The sequence below is a fragment of the Balaenoptera ricei genome, chromosome 3 (assembly GCF_028023285.1).
Source record: "Balaenoptera ricei isolate mBalRic1 chromosome 3, mBalRic1.hap2, whole genome shotgun sequence".
Classification (NCBI taxonomy): domain Eukaryota; kingdom Metazoa; phylum Chordata; class Mammalia; order Artiodactyla; family Balaenopteridae; genus Balaenoptera; species Balaenoptera ricei.
Genome location: NC_082641.1, coordinates 29545652 through 29558565, shown reverse-complemented (window position 1 = coordinate 29558565; position 12914 = coordinate 29545652). Strand labels below are relative to the sequence as shown.

The 12914-nt window shown below is 44.9% G+C and overlaps 1 protein-coding gene across 3 annotated transcripts in view; it reads left to right on the top strand.

The window, feature by feature from the left end:
• PRLR (prolactin receptor) overlaps positions 1-12914 on the top strand; it is a 176474-nt gene that overhangs the window by 148655 nt on the left and 14905 nt on the right. For 2 of the 3 annotated variants that reach the window (XM_059919245.1, XM_059919246.1), the window contains exon 3: positions 11678-11790. In XM_059919245.1, the coding sequence (XP_059775228.1) occupies positions 11721-11790 (70 nt within the window). In that variant the 5' untranslated portion in view covers positions 11678-11720. Of the gene's footprint in view, positions 1-11677; positions 11791-12914 lie in introns of those variants that run through there. The other variant, XM_059919247.1, reaches the window with a different exon arrangement.

Here is a 12914-nt window from a genome sequence, read left to right as displayed (position 1 = left end):
GAAGGGGCAGACGTTGTTTCAGTAAGACATGACATGTTTTCCAGAATATAGACAAAACTGAACATTCTGAGATCACTGGGATTTAGGCCACTGCCCTAGGCACTGTCCTGCATAGTCTCTGCTCTAATGGAGCTTACAGACTAGTGGAGGGAAACACACCATCAACAAACAAATGAGGAAAAATATCACGGGTCAGTTGATGGTATGAGCTGTGGAGAACAGTAAAGTGGGGTGGGGGGTGAAGAATGTGGAGCAGTGCTGGAGATGGGGTTTGAAGACAGTGGTCAACGAAGATCTTGCTGATAAGGTGACATTTAAGCAATGGCCTGAAGAAGGTGAAGGAGATATATATTAATATTTGATAAATGAATGAATGAATACTCAACCATATTTAATTGTCCCGGTGAAACAGAAAAAAAAAAAAGTTACCTTATTACTCAGACCTGGCCAGGCCTGCCCTCCTCTGGCATAATTCAAGCTGATCTTCTGATTGAGTCCCGATCCTCTTCCTCTGTCACGTGGCTGCTGTCACTTCCAATTTCACCAATGAATTTCCTTCAGGGTGGAAGAGGACACACCCATGATGTCTTTAAATGGCCGAGGGATTTTTCCGGGAATGTGCAGGAGTCACATGGTAGCAATTGTTCACCTGCTCTGGGCTGCAGGGTGGGAGGAAGGGGGCTGATTTGGGCTGTTATTATTAGTCTGTGTGCCTGCACATGCATGTTAGACGAGGCTGAGCATATTTTGACAGGGAGCTGAGCCAGATGTGAAAACAGACACAGCTAATAGAATTACTGAGCAAAATGAGTAAATGAGAAGGTGTGAAACCTTTGGAAGTGTGCAGAGATTAAACTTGGTTGATATCAAGAAGGCAGAGGGGGACTTCCGGGGACTTCCCTGGTGGCACAGTGGTTAAGAATCCGCCTGCCAACGCAGGGGACACGGGTTCGAGCCCTGGTCCGGGAAGATCCCACATGCTGTGGAGCCACGAAGCCCACGAGCCACAACTACTGAGCCTGCACTCTAGAGCCCGCGTGCCACAACTACTGAAGCCCGCGCGCCTAGAGCCCTTGCTCCGCAACAAGAGAAGCCACCGCAATGAGAAGCCCGCGCACCGCAGCAAAGAGGAGACCCCGCTCACCGCAACTAGAGAAAGCCCGCGCGCAGCAACAAAGACCCAACGCGGCCAAAAATAAAATAAATAAATAAATAAATTTATGAAAAAAAGAAGAATGCAGAGGGGTGCTTTACTGCTCTCTAGGAATGAGAGGGATCAGGGCCAGGAGGAGCCAGGACCTTGAAACCTATCCTTCCCCCCAAGAAGAGCAGGAGCGTGGGCAGTGAGAGGGACAGCGCGAGACGGGAGGGGTCAGGCGACAAGCTGGGCTGCAAGGAGGCGGTGTCCGGGAACCCTGCCAGGCATTCAGAAAGACGGTCCAGCCACGCACCACGGATGCTGGGGCCAACAGCATATGGGGGTGCAGGCCGGCCCTAGGCGTCAGCCACTGATCTGGGCACCGGGCAGAGATCCAGGGCCTGAAGGGCCTGTTACGGAAGAAGTGGGGTCTTAACAGTTGACCCCGCAGGATTCCAGCACCAGGAACAGAACAGGACCCGATGCAAGCCTTCCCTGGGCTTCTCTCACTGCATGGACATTCTGCCCAGAGCCTGCAGGTGGAGCTCAAGTGGCCCCAGCTATCTGTGGAAAGCTGTGGCAGGCAGGTCAGGGCACGCTCCCGGCTGGGTGAATAGACACAGAGTGAAAATGTTCTGTCACAGAAGCGCCAGGCTACTGTGAGAGGCGCACTTACGAGGGTCAAGGTGAGCCGAGTTTTTAGCTTACGGTTACGGGGGCTTCGTTTGTTTGATTTTGGTGTTGTGTACCATATCTGGAAAGCTAACGTGTTAAGCAACTGGAGGTCCCGCTAACCTCCAATGCAGTTGTCAACAGGAAGGAGCAAAATAATAACCTTGCAGCCTCAGCAAGCAGAGGCAGCAATGGGGGAGTCTGACCAGGACCCCGAGGAAGGCCGGGTTAAGTCAGCACAGAGAGGGAGGCAGATGAGAGGAAAGGGAGGAGGGAAGGGATCCTGGCTTCACGAGGTCTCCCCCAGTCAGAAAGGGCTCCCTGCAAACCTGCATTAAGCTGGCCTGAATGTTTCAACTACCCCCAAGTCCTCCTCTTACATGGGGCGACGCCGAGCCCAGAGAGGTGGAGTGAGGGGTATGCTGGTCAAAGTTTAACAACTGGTCTTCCGGGAGAAAAAAAAAGAAGAAAGAAACATTCTGATTTGTAGCATTTGCCAATTCCCACCATATAAGTACTCCCACTAGGGCTGATTTCAAGCTACCAACAGGAAGCCAGCTGGCTTACAACATTCCTTGAAAATGTAACAGTTGCTTCCTGGTGTAGACCTACACCCCCGGGGAGAGTGCCCTTGACCTCGTAGCCCTCCTCACAAGGAACCCTCAGCTCAGGTCAGTCCTTTTAGGAAAATGCCCTTTCCAGGCCCAGAGGATGGAGGAGGATCCAATCCTACCTCCTAACCAGTAGCTGCCTTGCCTAGTCCTTTATGCTATAACTAGGGCTTCAAAAGAATCACCTAAGTGCTTGTTAAAAACGCCCCTTCCAGTACCAGCTTGCAATCAGTAGATAAATAAGCCCTGGAGATCTCATGCAGAGCATAGTGATTATAGACAACAACGTAAACTTCAAAGTTTCTAAGCGACTAGCTCTTAATTGTTCCCATCACAGAAATAATTGTTATGTGACTTGATAGAGGTTTTAGCTAATGCTGCACAATTATATTCCAATAACATTTTTTAATTTAAAAAATGCCCCTTTCTAGGTCCCGCCCTCCAAAAATTTTGACCCGTTGTATCTGGGATGGGCAGTGGTGCCCAGAACAGACTCTAGAAGCAGTACCCCAGGAACATCCACTGCTATTGAAGGACCATACCTAGATCCCCGCAGCACCCTGTATCAGAGCCGACTTTGGGAAGGGAGAGTGTGCTGAGAGAGCCCTTTATCAGAAAGAAGGATGCCTTAGACGGCTCAGAACCCGTGGTCCCAAGGTCCTCTGACCTGTCCACCAAGCCATGGCCGGGAAGTGCGAAAGCATGGTGGTTAACAACCCAGATCATGGAGCGCAGCTGCAGAGTTCCTCTCCCTCCGTACACTGCTCACTAGCTGTGTGACCCCAGACAACTCATGGAGCCTCTCTGGGCTCCAGTGTCCTCATCTGTAAAATGGACATATTCATAGAACTTACATCTCAGTGCCTGGCATGTAGTGTGTCCTACACGAGGGTTTGCTGATTTTATCACCACACAGTTCCGAGCACACTGGACGCTTTTAAGATAAGCTTGTTGGTTTAAACCACTTACCCCCTTGGGCTTCCATTTCCTCATCATGGGAGCCGTGACATAGTAGTAGGAACAATAATAGCTTTCCTGCCTCTGCACAGGATTATTGTAAGAATAAAATATGACCATGATGTGAAAGTGCTTTAAACACTACAGATCTCCGTGTAAATGTTTTGTCATTTTGTCTTTGATGTTGTTGTTAATTTGAGGCAGGACTCCCAGTCTAAAAACTGGATTCCCATTTCTGCTGTGCTGGCTGAGCTGTGTGACAGTGGGCAAAGCCAGTTACCTCTCTGAGCCTCGGTTTCCTCTCCCATCGAGGGAAGCCTCCTAGCAGAGGCATTATATGTGTTAGGCGGCATCAGTGGTTCCCAGCCCTGACTTTACATTGAGATCATCTGGAGGGCTTTGTTAAAATGTCCATGTGCCAGTGGACACAATTCTGAATCAATCAGAACCTCTGGGAAGACATAAGAGTTGGTCCTTTTAAGAAGTTCCCTACATGGTTCTAATGTGAATCCTGGACTGAAAACCACTGGAGTCTGGAACAGCTTTGTAAACTGCAAAACCTAATGTACAATTTGTGGATTTTTTTAAAATTGTTGTTAATTGATGGTCTTATGAGGAACTAGTTCCTCTGAAAATCAGGCCAAAGGGCAATTTCCACCATCTGTCTGAAGTGTGCACTGACTGGGGAAAATTGAAACTCACCCAATTCCTATTCTTGCCTTCAAACCCAGGAGGCTGAGTGAAAATAAGCCTCTCTGAGAGCAAAAACGCTGCTGGCATGTTGCGGCCAGTGAGAGGAGTTGGTGTAATTGGATTTGGAAGCAATGCCTCCAGCCGTGGGGAAGCATTCAGGGTTCTGTTTTATTAAAGTGACTCCCGTGCAAAGGCGCATACATCACCGTGAGCGGTTTACCCCGATTAGGTTAGGGGCCAGGAGATCTTTCTGTGTAAGTCCCCAGGTGCAGTACCAACCCTGATTTGGCTCCAGTTTGGACAAACCCGATCTCTGCTAATTGTCTGCCTCTTACATCGCACAGCTGTGGTCATGCACAGCATATTTCCTCTGCTTGGATGCATTTTCACAGACAGAGAGACTTCAAGAAGTTCGAGAAGTTCTGGGATTCACAAGAGAGGAGGGAAGGGCTGTCTGGAATCAGAGGTGGACATTTTCTAACTGTCTCTCTACTATTTCTAGTAACATCCACACAGCCATGATGTTCTGACTAAACTGCTGGGTTCGACTGGGATGGTCGTTTTATATAGAAGTGATTCCCTTATGGAAAGTGCCAGATGTTTCCCATCAAAGGATATCTCAGGACAGGGAATGAGAAGGCAACCTGTTTGAGAAGCAATAAAATGTAAACTTGATCATTGCAGTGATAAAAAAAAAGAAAAGAAAAGAAAAATAATAATGGATGACATATGAGAAAACGTCCTGCTATAAAATTTCACAAACAAATGTGTAACTATGATTTCTGGGCTGTGGACAGATAAACACTTCAGTGCCGTGGGCACATGTTTGCATGCAACCCAGGAAGAGCTAGGACCTTCATCTCCCCACCCTCAGGCCAGGGTTCTCCTAGCACTGTATCCGCAACATTCAATGCCTGCATTCAAGAGTGGCTGCCATGTTATCTTGAAAACCTCTTCAGATTCCCCTGTCAAAGACAGAATGCTAAGCTGGCATCAAGTCCAGAGTTTGATAATATTAGCACAGGACCAGTTCTTCTGCATGCAGATTTACATCCCCTATCTTAGATTCTTGTTCTGCTTTTTCAACTTTAAGGTTTCAGTGATTCACTTATTCTCTCTACAGTCATTGACCCTTGACTTTGGGCAGAGCTTGTAAAACGGCCTTAATCTTGAGCCTGGTGTGAAATAGCTAATCCCTCCTGCTGCTCTCCCCACCCTTAGCAGATTATGTCCTCTGCTTTCCAAACTAAATATTAGCATTCTGTATTGGAAAGACATGCCAGATTCCTGGAAATCAAAAGGTACCTGTGGGGTTCTCGCCCTGTTTTTTTAGCCTCAGGCCATCTAACAGGTAGAGCAGCAGGTAAGGAGACCCAGCGGGCAGAGGACGCCAACCCAGCAGACCCCAAAGGAAGCAGCTAACACAATTCCCAACATTTCAAACAATGGGTGAATGTATTTCAAATTTGTTTGCAAGAAATGAGATTGTTTGCATTTTTAGGACCACACAGGCGTTTGGAACTTAGTTTGCGTTTATAGTCAGGAGGTATGGCAGGTGATGTCCTAACCATTTCTGGTAGAGAACTGAAAGTTGGGGAGGAGCGCAAAGTGGGTATGAGCTGTGCAGGGCTCCCCTGCCATTGGAGTCTTGATCAATCTTAGCAAAATCCAAAGTTTACCGAAAACTGGAACCCTCAAATGTCCATCAAGAGAAGAATGAGGAAATAAATTATGGTCTTTCATTCAATGTAATATGAATGAAGATGAAAGAGGTGAAGTGAAAATGAATTTTGTACGAGTCCATGTAACAACAAGCTTGAATCATACAACAACGTGAAATGAAAGAAGCCAGACACACACACTCAAAAAATGCATATTGTATGATTCTATTTCTATAAAGTCCCAAAGTAAGCAAAACTAATCTGCAGTGTTAAAAGTCAGAAGAGTGGTTCCTCTTGGGAAGGGGTGGGTAGAGGTTGGGGGGAGGCACCAGGGAGATTCCTGGGATGCTATTAGTGTTCTATTTCTTGACCTGATGGTAACATAGACATATTCACTTTGCGATAATTCATTGAGCAGAATACTTATGATTTGTGGATTTCACATGTGTGACATTCTTTAAAGAAATTCAAATCTTGGATGGGGCCCTGCTTATCCATGGGAATTGGGCTTGCAAGAGCTAGCTAGGTCCTCAGAATCCCTACCCAGCATGCTAGGTTCATTTCTAGAGTCAGGGAAACTGAGTCAAAATCTGAGTAGAGCATTGGGGCAACAGTAGCAGATGAGGCAAAACAAGATGAGAATTGCATTCACTTCAAGACCACCTGACACCAGGTCTTGGGAGCAAGTTCCACAAAATGGTAGCGCTGAGATTTCTGGCGTTTGGGATTGGCTCAGGGCCTGGGTGAGCCAGCATATGCAGATAGAGTCTACCAAGGGGTAAAGGGTGAAAGCTCAGGTCTGTTTTTTTTTTTTTTAACATCTTTATTGGAGTATAATTGCTTTACAATGGTGTGTTAGTTTCTGCTGTATAACAAAGTGAATCAGCTATACGGATACATATATCTCCATATCTCCTCCTTGTTTCTCTCTCCCACCCTCCCTATCCCACCCCTCTAGGTGGTCACAAAGCACCGAGCTGATCTCCCTGTGCTATGCGGCTGCTTCCCACTAGCTATCCACTTCACATTTGGTGGTGTACACATGTCCATGCCACTCTCTCGCTTCGTCCCAGCTTACCCTTCCCCCTCCCCGTGTCCTCAAGTCCATTCTCTACGTCTGCGTCTCCACTCCTGTCCTGCCCCTGCTTTCTCAACTCTTGGTCCGTGTAGATGAGACTTGGCTTAATGGAAAAGAGTGATGAAGGGAAGCGTTTGGACAGAGAGAATCTGAACAGGATGAGCATTAATGCAGAACAGGATGAGCATTAATGCAGAGCAAGATGAGGAAGAAGAGGGTTTGTGGGGTCATGCCAGAGTGGGACACAGCACCGGGAGAAGGCATATTTGAATAAGATTACGGAGGAGCATAAAGATGGGAGAGTCTCTGAGCATTCAGAAGCGAGGAAGCCGAGGCAGTTTGTCGTGGGCGATGCGTGGAGGCTGCTGACTCGCTACAGACCTGCTTTGCAGTTTTACTTTTTTTGCATTTTTAAACCACAGTCACACTAGGGGAGCTACTGAGGAGTGAAACCAAGATAACTGTCCTCTGGTGGGAGTATAGGGCTAACATTTTCCTAGTTGGACTCCAAATATTTGGAGCCATTTACCACTGTAACCATCACTAAAAGCAGTCTGTGGACACTCTGGATGTTCCAGCCCCAGTTAGAGTGAATAATCTTGACCAAGATCCTGCTGCAATGGGGGAGTTGACTCAGAGAGACAAAAAAGCAAAAAATTTTTTTAAGTTATTTACACTTTTTTTATTGAAGTATAGTTGGTTTACAATGTTGTGTTAGTTTCTGGTGTACAGCAAAGTGATTCAGACTTCAGATCTGAATATAATATCTGAACCAAATATTCAAATATTCTTTTTTGGATTATTTTCCATTATAGGTTATTACAAGGTATTGAATATAGTTCCCTGTGCTATACAGTAGGATCTTGTTGTTTATGTACAGTGGTGTGTATCTGTTAATCCCAACCTCCTAATTTATCCCTCCCCCCCGACTTTCCCCTTTGGTAACCATAAGTTTGTTTTCAATGTCTGTGAGCCTGTTTCTATTTTGTAAATAAGTTAGTTTGTATCAATTTTTTTAGATTCCACATGTAAGTTATATCATATTATTTTTGTGTTTGTCTGACTTATTTTACTTAGTATGATAATCTCTAGGTAATCCACATTGCTGCAAATGGCATTATTTCACTCTTTTTTATGGCTGAGTAATATTCCATTGTATATATACACCACATCTTCTTTATCCATTCATCTGTTGATGGACACTTAGATTGCTTCTATGTCTTGGCTATTGTCAATAGTGCTGCTGTGAACATTGGGGTGCATGTATCTTTTCGAATTAGAATTTTTGTCCTTTCCGGATATATGCCCAAGCACCAGATTGCTGGATCATACTGTAACTCTATTTTTAGTTTGAGACAAAAACCAAATTTATCCCCAGCCTCGTGTCCACCAGCCATAAAAATGATCAGTGGACAGCGGGAGGTATGCCCAGTGTGGGGAGAGACCACAATAGATGATCAGGTTAACAGTCGGCATAGCAAAGTGGGCAGTTGGGGTTATCTTTCTCTCTGAAGGTTTACTTACCCCACTGTGTTTACCCTGCTGGAGAGTCAGTTGCAGGATGAGTTGGGAATCATTATTTATTGAAACACAGTAATGAGACCACTATGAGTGTGTCCAATTCCCTGACATGGGGGTTTCAAGGCGTCAGAAACTACCCGTGGCTAGTCAACCGATTCCAGGATATCTTAGGAAATCCCAGAGGAGCTTATTTCTTTTTAGTTTATAAAATGCTTCCTGAAAGCACTTTTATTGGAAAACTTTATTTAGGAGAGTTTCTTTGAGCCTGGACCAACATTCCAGGAAGCATAAGTGATGACAGTATCTGCTCCTTCCTGCTCCACGCTGCTCCCCATCCAAGTGTTTCTTTTTCAAAACATGTGGAGCCCTGATTTGGAAGAGCTGTCTAGTTAGCAAGTGACCTCGCCCAAAAGGTGTGATTTATAGCAGTTGATCTCAAGTATTTTAATGCAAAAAGGGAAGGGAAGTTTCAATAAAAGGATATTATAGAACTTCTTCAGCCAGTAAGTAGAATTCCCATCCCCAAGCCAGGCTGAGATCAGATCTTCAGGACAAAAAACTCTTTCAGGTCTAGATGGGTCCAGTGAAGCTGGATTAGGGAGAACAACAGTGTCTGAGATCCTCAGGCACAAGTATCGCGGTTGAGCTCGCTGAGTCCTGGCTCTCTTGACACCACACCCGCTCCAGGCTGGGGTGCTGTTCACCTTGACTCAGTCACCGTGGTCTCCACCGTCTCCCCCATAGAATGGGGAATAATTGCACGTTCATCACACACTGTCCACAAATGAGGAGGATTCATCAGACGCTCTCAGATTTGCCAGATTCCTCTCTCCCAGTGGCACGTGACTGACAACTTACTACACCTTTCTACACTTTCATTTCCTCTTCTGTTAAAAGGGATGGTAATAGAGAAAGAGAAACATCGGCTGATATCACTTACATATGGAATCTTTAAAAATGATACAAATGAACTTATTTACAAAAAGGAAACAGACTCACAGACTTAGAAAACAAACTTATGGTTACCAAAGGGGAAAGGTTGGAGGGGAGGGGTTAATTAGGAGGCTGGGATAAACATATACACACTACTATGTATAAAATTGATAATCAACAAGAACCTACTGTATAGCACAGGGAACTCTGTCCAATATTCTGTAATAACCTATATGGGAAAAGAATCTGAAAAAGAATGGATATATGTATATGTGTAACTGAACCACTTTGCTGTACACCTGAAACAACATTGTAAATGAACCTACTCCCATATAAAATAAAAATTAAATTTAAAAAAGGGGGGACTGTAATAGCCCATGCTACGCACAGGGGTATTGTGAGGGCTCAGTGCAATTTGGATGATTAAGACACTCAGTGCAGGGACTTCCCTGGTGGTCCAGTGGTTAAGACTCTGCCCTTCCAATGCAGGGGGTGCGGGTTCGATCCCTGGTTAGGGAATTAAGATCCCACATGCTGTGCAGCGCAGCCGAAAAAAAAATTTTTAAAAGACACTCAGCACAGTGCCTGGCCCATGATAAGTGTTCCATACATAGGAGGAATGACTTGAAACCCATTATGAGCTTTTAGCATCTTGATTTAATTAGATGACCCTCAGGGGTTAGATACAGCAGGTGGCTTAGAACGTGTAACCTGGGAGGATATTCAAAAAGAATCCTGAAAAAGCAACTAGAAGGTCCCCAAAGAACAGGATACTGGCTACTTCACAGGAGTTGTTACTGAACCAGGAGCCCCAGTTATGAGAGAGTCCCTTGATGGCGCCTGTGTACACCGAACCTCTAATTTGTCAAAGATTTCTATTTCCGAGTACATCTCAGAGGGAGTAGTACATCTCAGGTGGAGAAGGCTTCAAGAAGTTGTCTGTTGGGGCTTCCCTGGTGGCGCAGTAGTTGAGAATCTGCCTGCCAATGCAGGGGACACGGGTTCAAGCCCTGGTCCGGGAAGATCCCACATGCCACGGAGCAACTAGGCCCGTGAGCCACAATTACTGAGCCTGCGTGTCTGGAGCCTGTGCTCCGCAACAAGAGAGGCCGCGATAATGAGAGGCCCGCACACCGCGATGAAGAGTGGCCCCCACTTGCCGCAACTGGAGAAAGCCCTCGCGCAGAAGCGAAGACCCAACACAGCCATAAATAAATTAATTAATTAAATTTTTAAAAAAAATGGTCCACATCAAAAAAATCTTAAAAAAAAAAAAAAAACACACCATTGTAAAGCAATTATACTTCAATAAAGATGTTTAAAAAAAAAACAAAAAAACAAAAAAGAAGTTGTCTGTTAGGTGGTGTGTGGCTGGCAGATGGTGATCCGCCCTCTGACCAGGAGGAATGGACAAAGGCTGGTCTTTTCAGGGCTCATCAAACAGCACTCAGTCATTTCCAATGTCCCTAGATGGGCAGCCTTGCCCCTGGGTGCCCTTCCCCTGATTTAGAAAACCCCATAAATTTTAAAGGGAAAATGTAAGCCATGGGTTTCCAAGAATTTACACTTACTTCATCAAATCTCTTGTTTTCCGAGAGTTGTGTGGAGTCCAAAAAGACTAATGAACCTTTTCCAAATGTCTTTAAAAATCCTTTTTTCTTAGAAGGACATTTAGAGGCTTTAAAAGTTGTTCCAAGGGTAAAAATAATAATATAATAATAAATTTCTCAAAACTCTCAACCCCTGCAGGTTCAAAATTTGCTTAATTCTTCAAACCCAAGGGACTTGAATTATTACTGGGATTTGTCATTTCTTGTTTATGGGGCTTTTCCAAAGGGGAGAAAGAAACCATGTGGAGGTTCACTAGAGTTCACTGCATCGTTCACAGCCGTGCCCATAGCCCAGAAGGCTTCCAGAATCTTCTCAACCTGAACCTTCAGGGGAAGCCCCCCTTACTTGGTGGCATCTGTGAGGCCAGGTTGGAGTTAAACTGAATGCACTGACTTTTTCAGCCTGGCTTAATTTTGGCTGGAGGATCAAAGCCCTCCCAGAACAATTCTTTTGTAGGGAATACAATCTATGTCACGTAAAACAGGTGATCTATTGTTAGGTGACTGTGGGGTGCAAAGAGAACAATTTTTCCTTGGGGTGTGTGCAAAGAGCCAGCTGCGGCTGGGCTGCCCTTGAACGTTGTCATCTGATGACCTCTGGTGGTGGCATTTTTCCCAGCATGTGCGCAGCGATGCTTCTGAGCCAAGCCATCCTTGTTACATTTTCCTACATTCCTTTCCTCCTGTTTTGTTATTCATGTTCAGCAAGGAGCAAGAATCAGTTGCAAACACCCAGAGTAAAGTGGGGCATGTGCCTTACCAGACTGTCGTTTCAAAAAAGTTGCCTGTGCCTTCTCTTTCAGTGAACCTCTGATACATTTCCTGTGGAAAGAGAAGGGAGCCAACATGAAGGAAAATGCGGCCTCCACGGTGGTTTTCATTTTGCTACTCTTTCTCAACACCAACCTTCTGAATGGTAAGTAAGAGACTGTCCTGTTCTCTTTCATTCCCTGGGGTGTTTATATGAGAGGAGGGGAGAATCCATCACAGTCCTCTTGCAATGCAGTTACGAGAAATGAAAATGTCCATGTCATTTGCTGCTATTAAATTATTTACGATATTTTGGGGATTAAAACGAATGCAAAAATTAAGGCAAAAGAATGAATGCAATTAATGCAAAATCCTGTCACTATGCTCTGACTTCCATCCTCATTCTGGGAGTGCAGGGAAAGAGCTGTACCAACAACAGACCAGAGTTTCAGTTCAGGTTCTGTCCCTTACTAGCTGTGCAACCTTGAGCCAATTACCTAACCTCTCTGGATTTATACATTTTCAAAGTGAGAATAGTGATGTTTCTTCCACCTCAGATGAAAAGGTGTGTGAGAAAAATCTTTGAAAACCTGTAAAGAGTTATAAGGGGATTGCTGTTACATGGTGGGAAACGGGTATAGAGCCAACTCTGTTATGGGGAAATGAAATTTACAACTAGACTAGAGTGTGTGAGCCTGTGTGTGTACATTTCAGTGTGTCTACCCCTGCGCATTTCTGGGTGTGTATACTTTTGTATACCTGTGTATATCTTAACTTCCCTATATGTGCCTGATTGCAAATGCTTCTCTGTGTATACCTGTCTGTGTACACATTTGTGGGTGTATATTTCTGTGTATGTACCTGTGTGTGTACTGGTGTATACTTCTACAAGTATGCACCTCTGTATATTATTCCTCTGTGGTATGTGGGTGTACTTCTGATATGGGCTCTATTTGAGCGTGTGTGTGTGTGTGTGTGTGTGTGTGTGTGTACCTGTGTGTGGTACCTCTGTGGTTGTTCCTGTGTTTGTGTGCATTTTACAGGGATAGTGAGACAGTCCATTCATTGTAACCATCTCCTCTAAAGTGGGTGAAAGAAACATTTAACTAATTATAATTTCACAACTTTACCCTCCTCTCTTGAGTTTCCTCGAGGTACTATTAATAACCAGTGAAATGTGAGAGAGAGAAGCTTTCAGAGAAAAAGGAACACAGAGATCAGTATAATCCATAAGGAAATTTTAAGTATTCAAGTAATCAACAGTGGCCTTAATTGGCTTCTAAATATGCT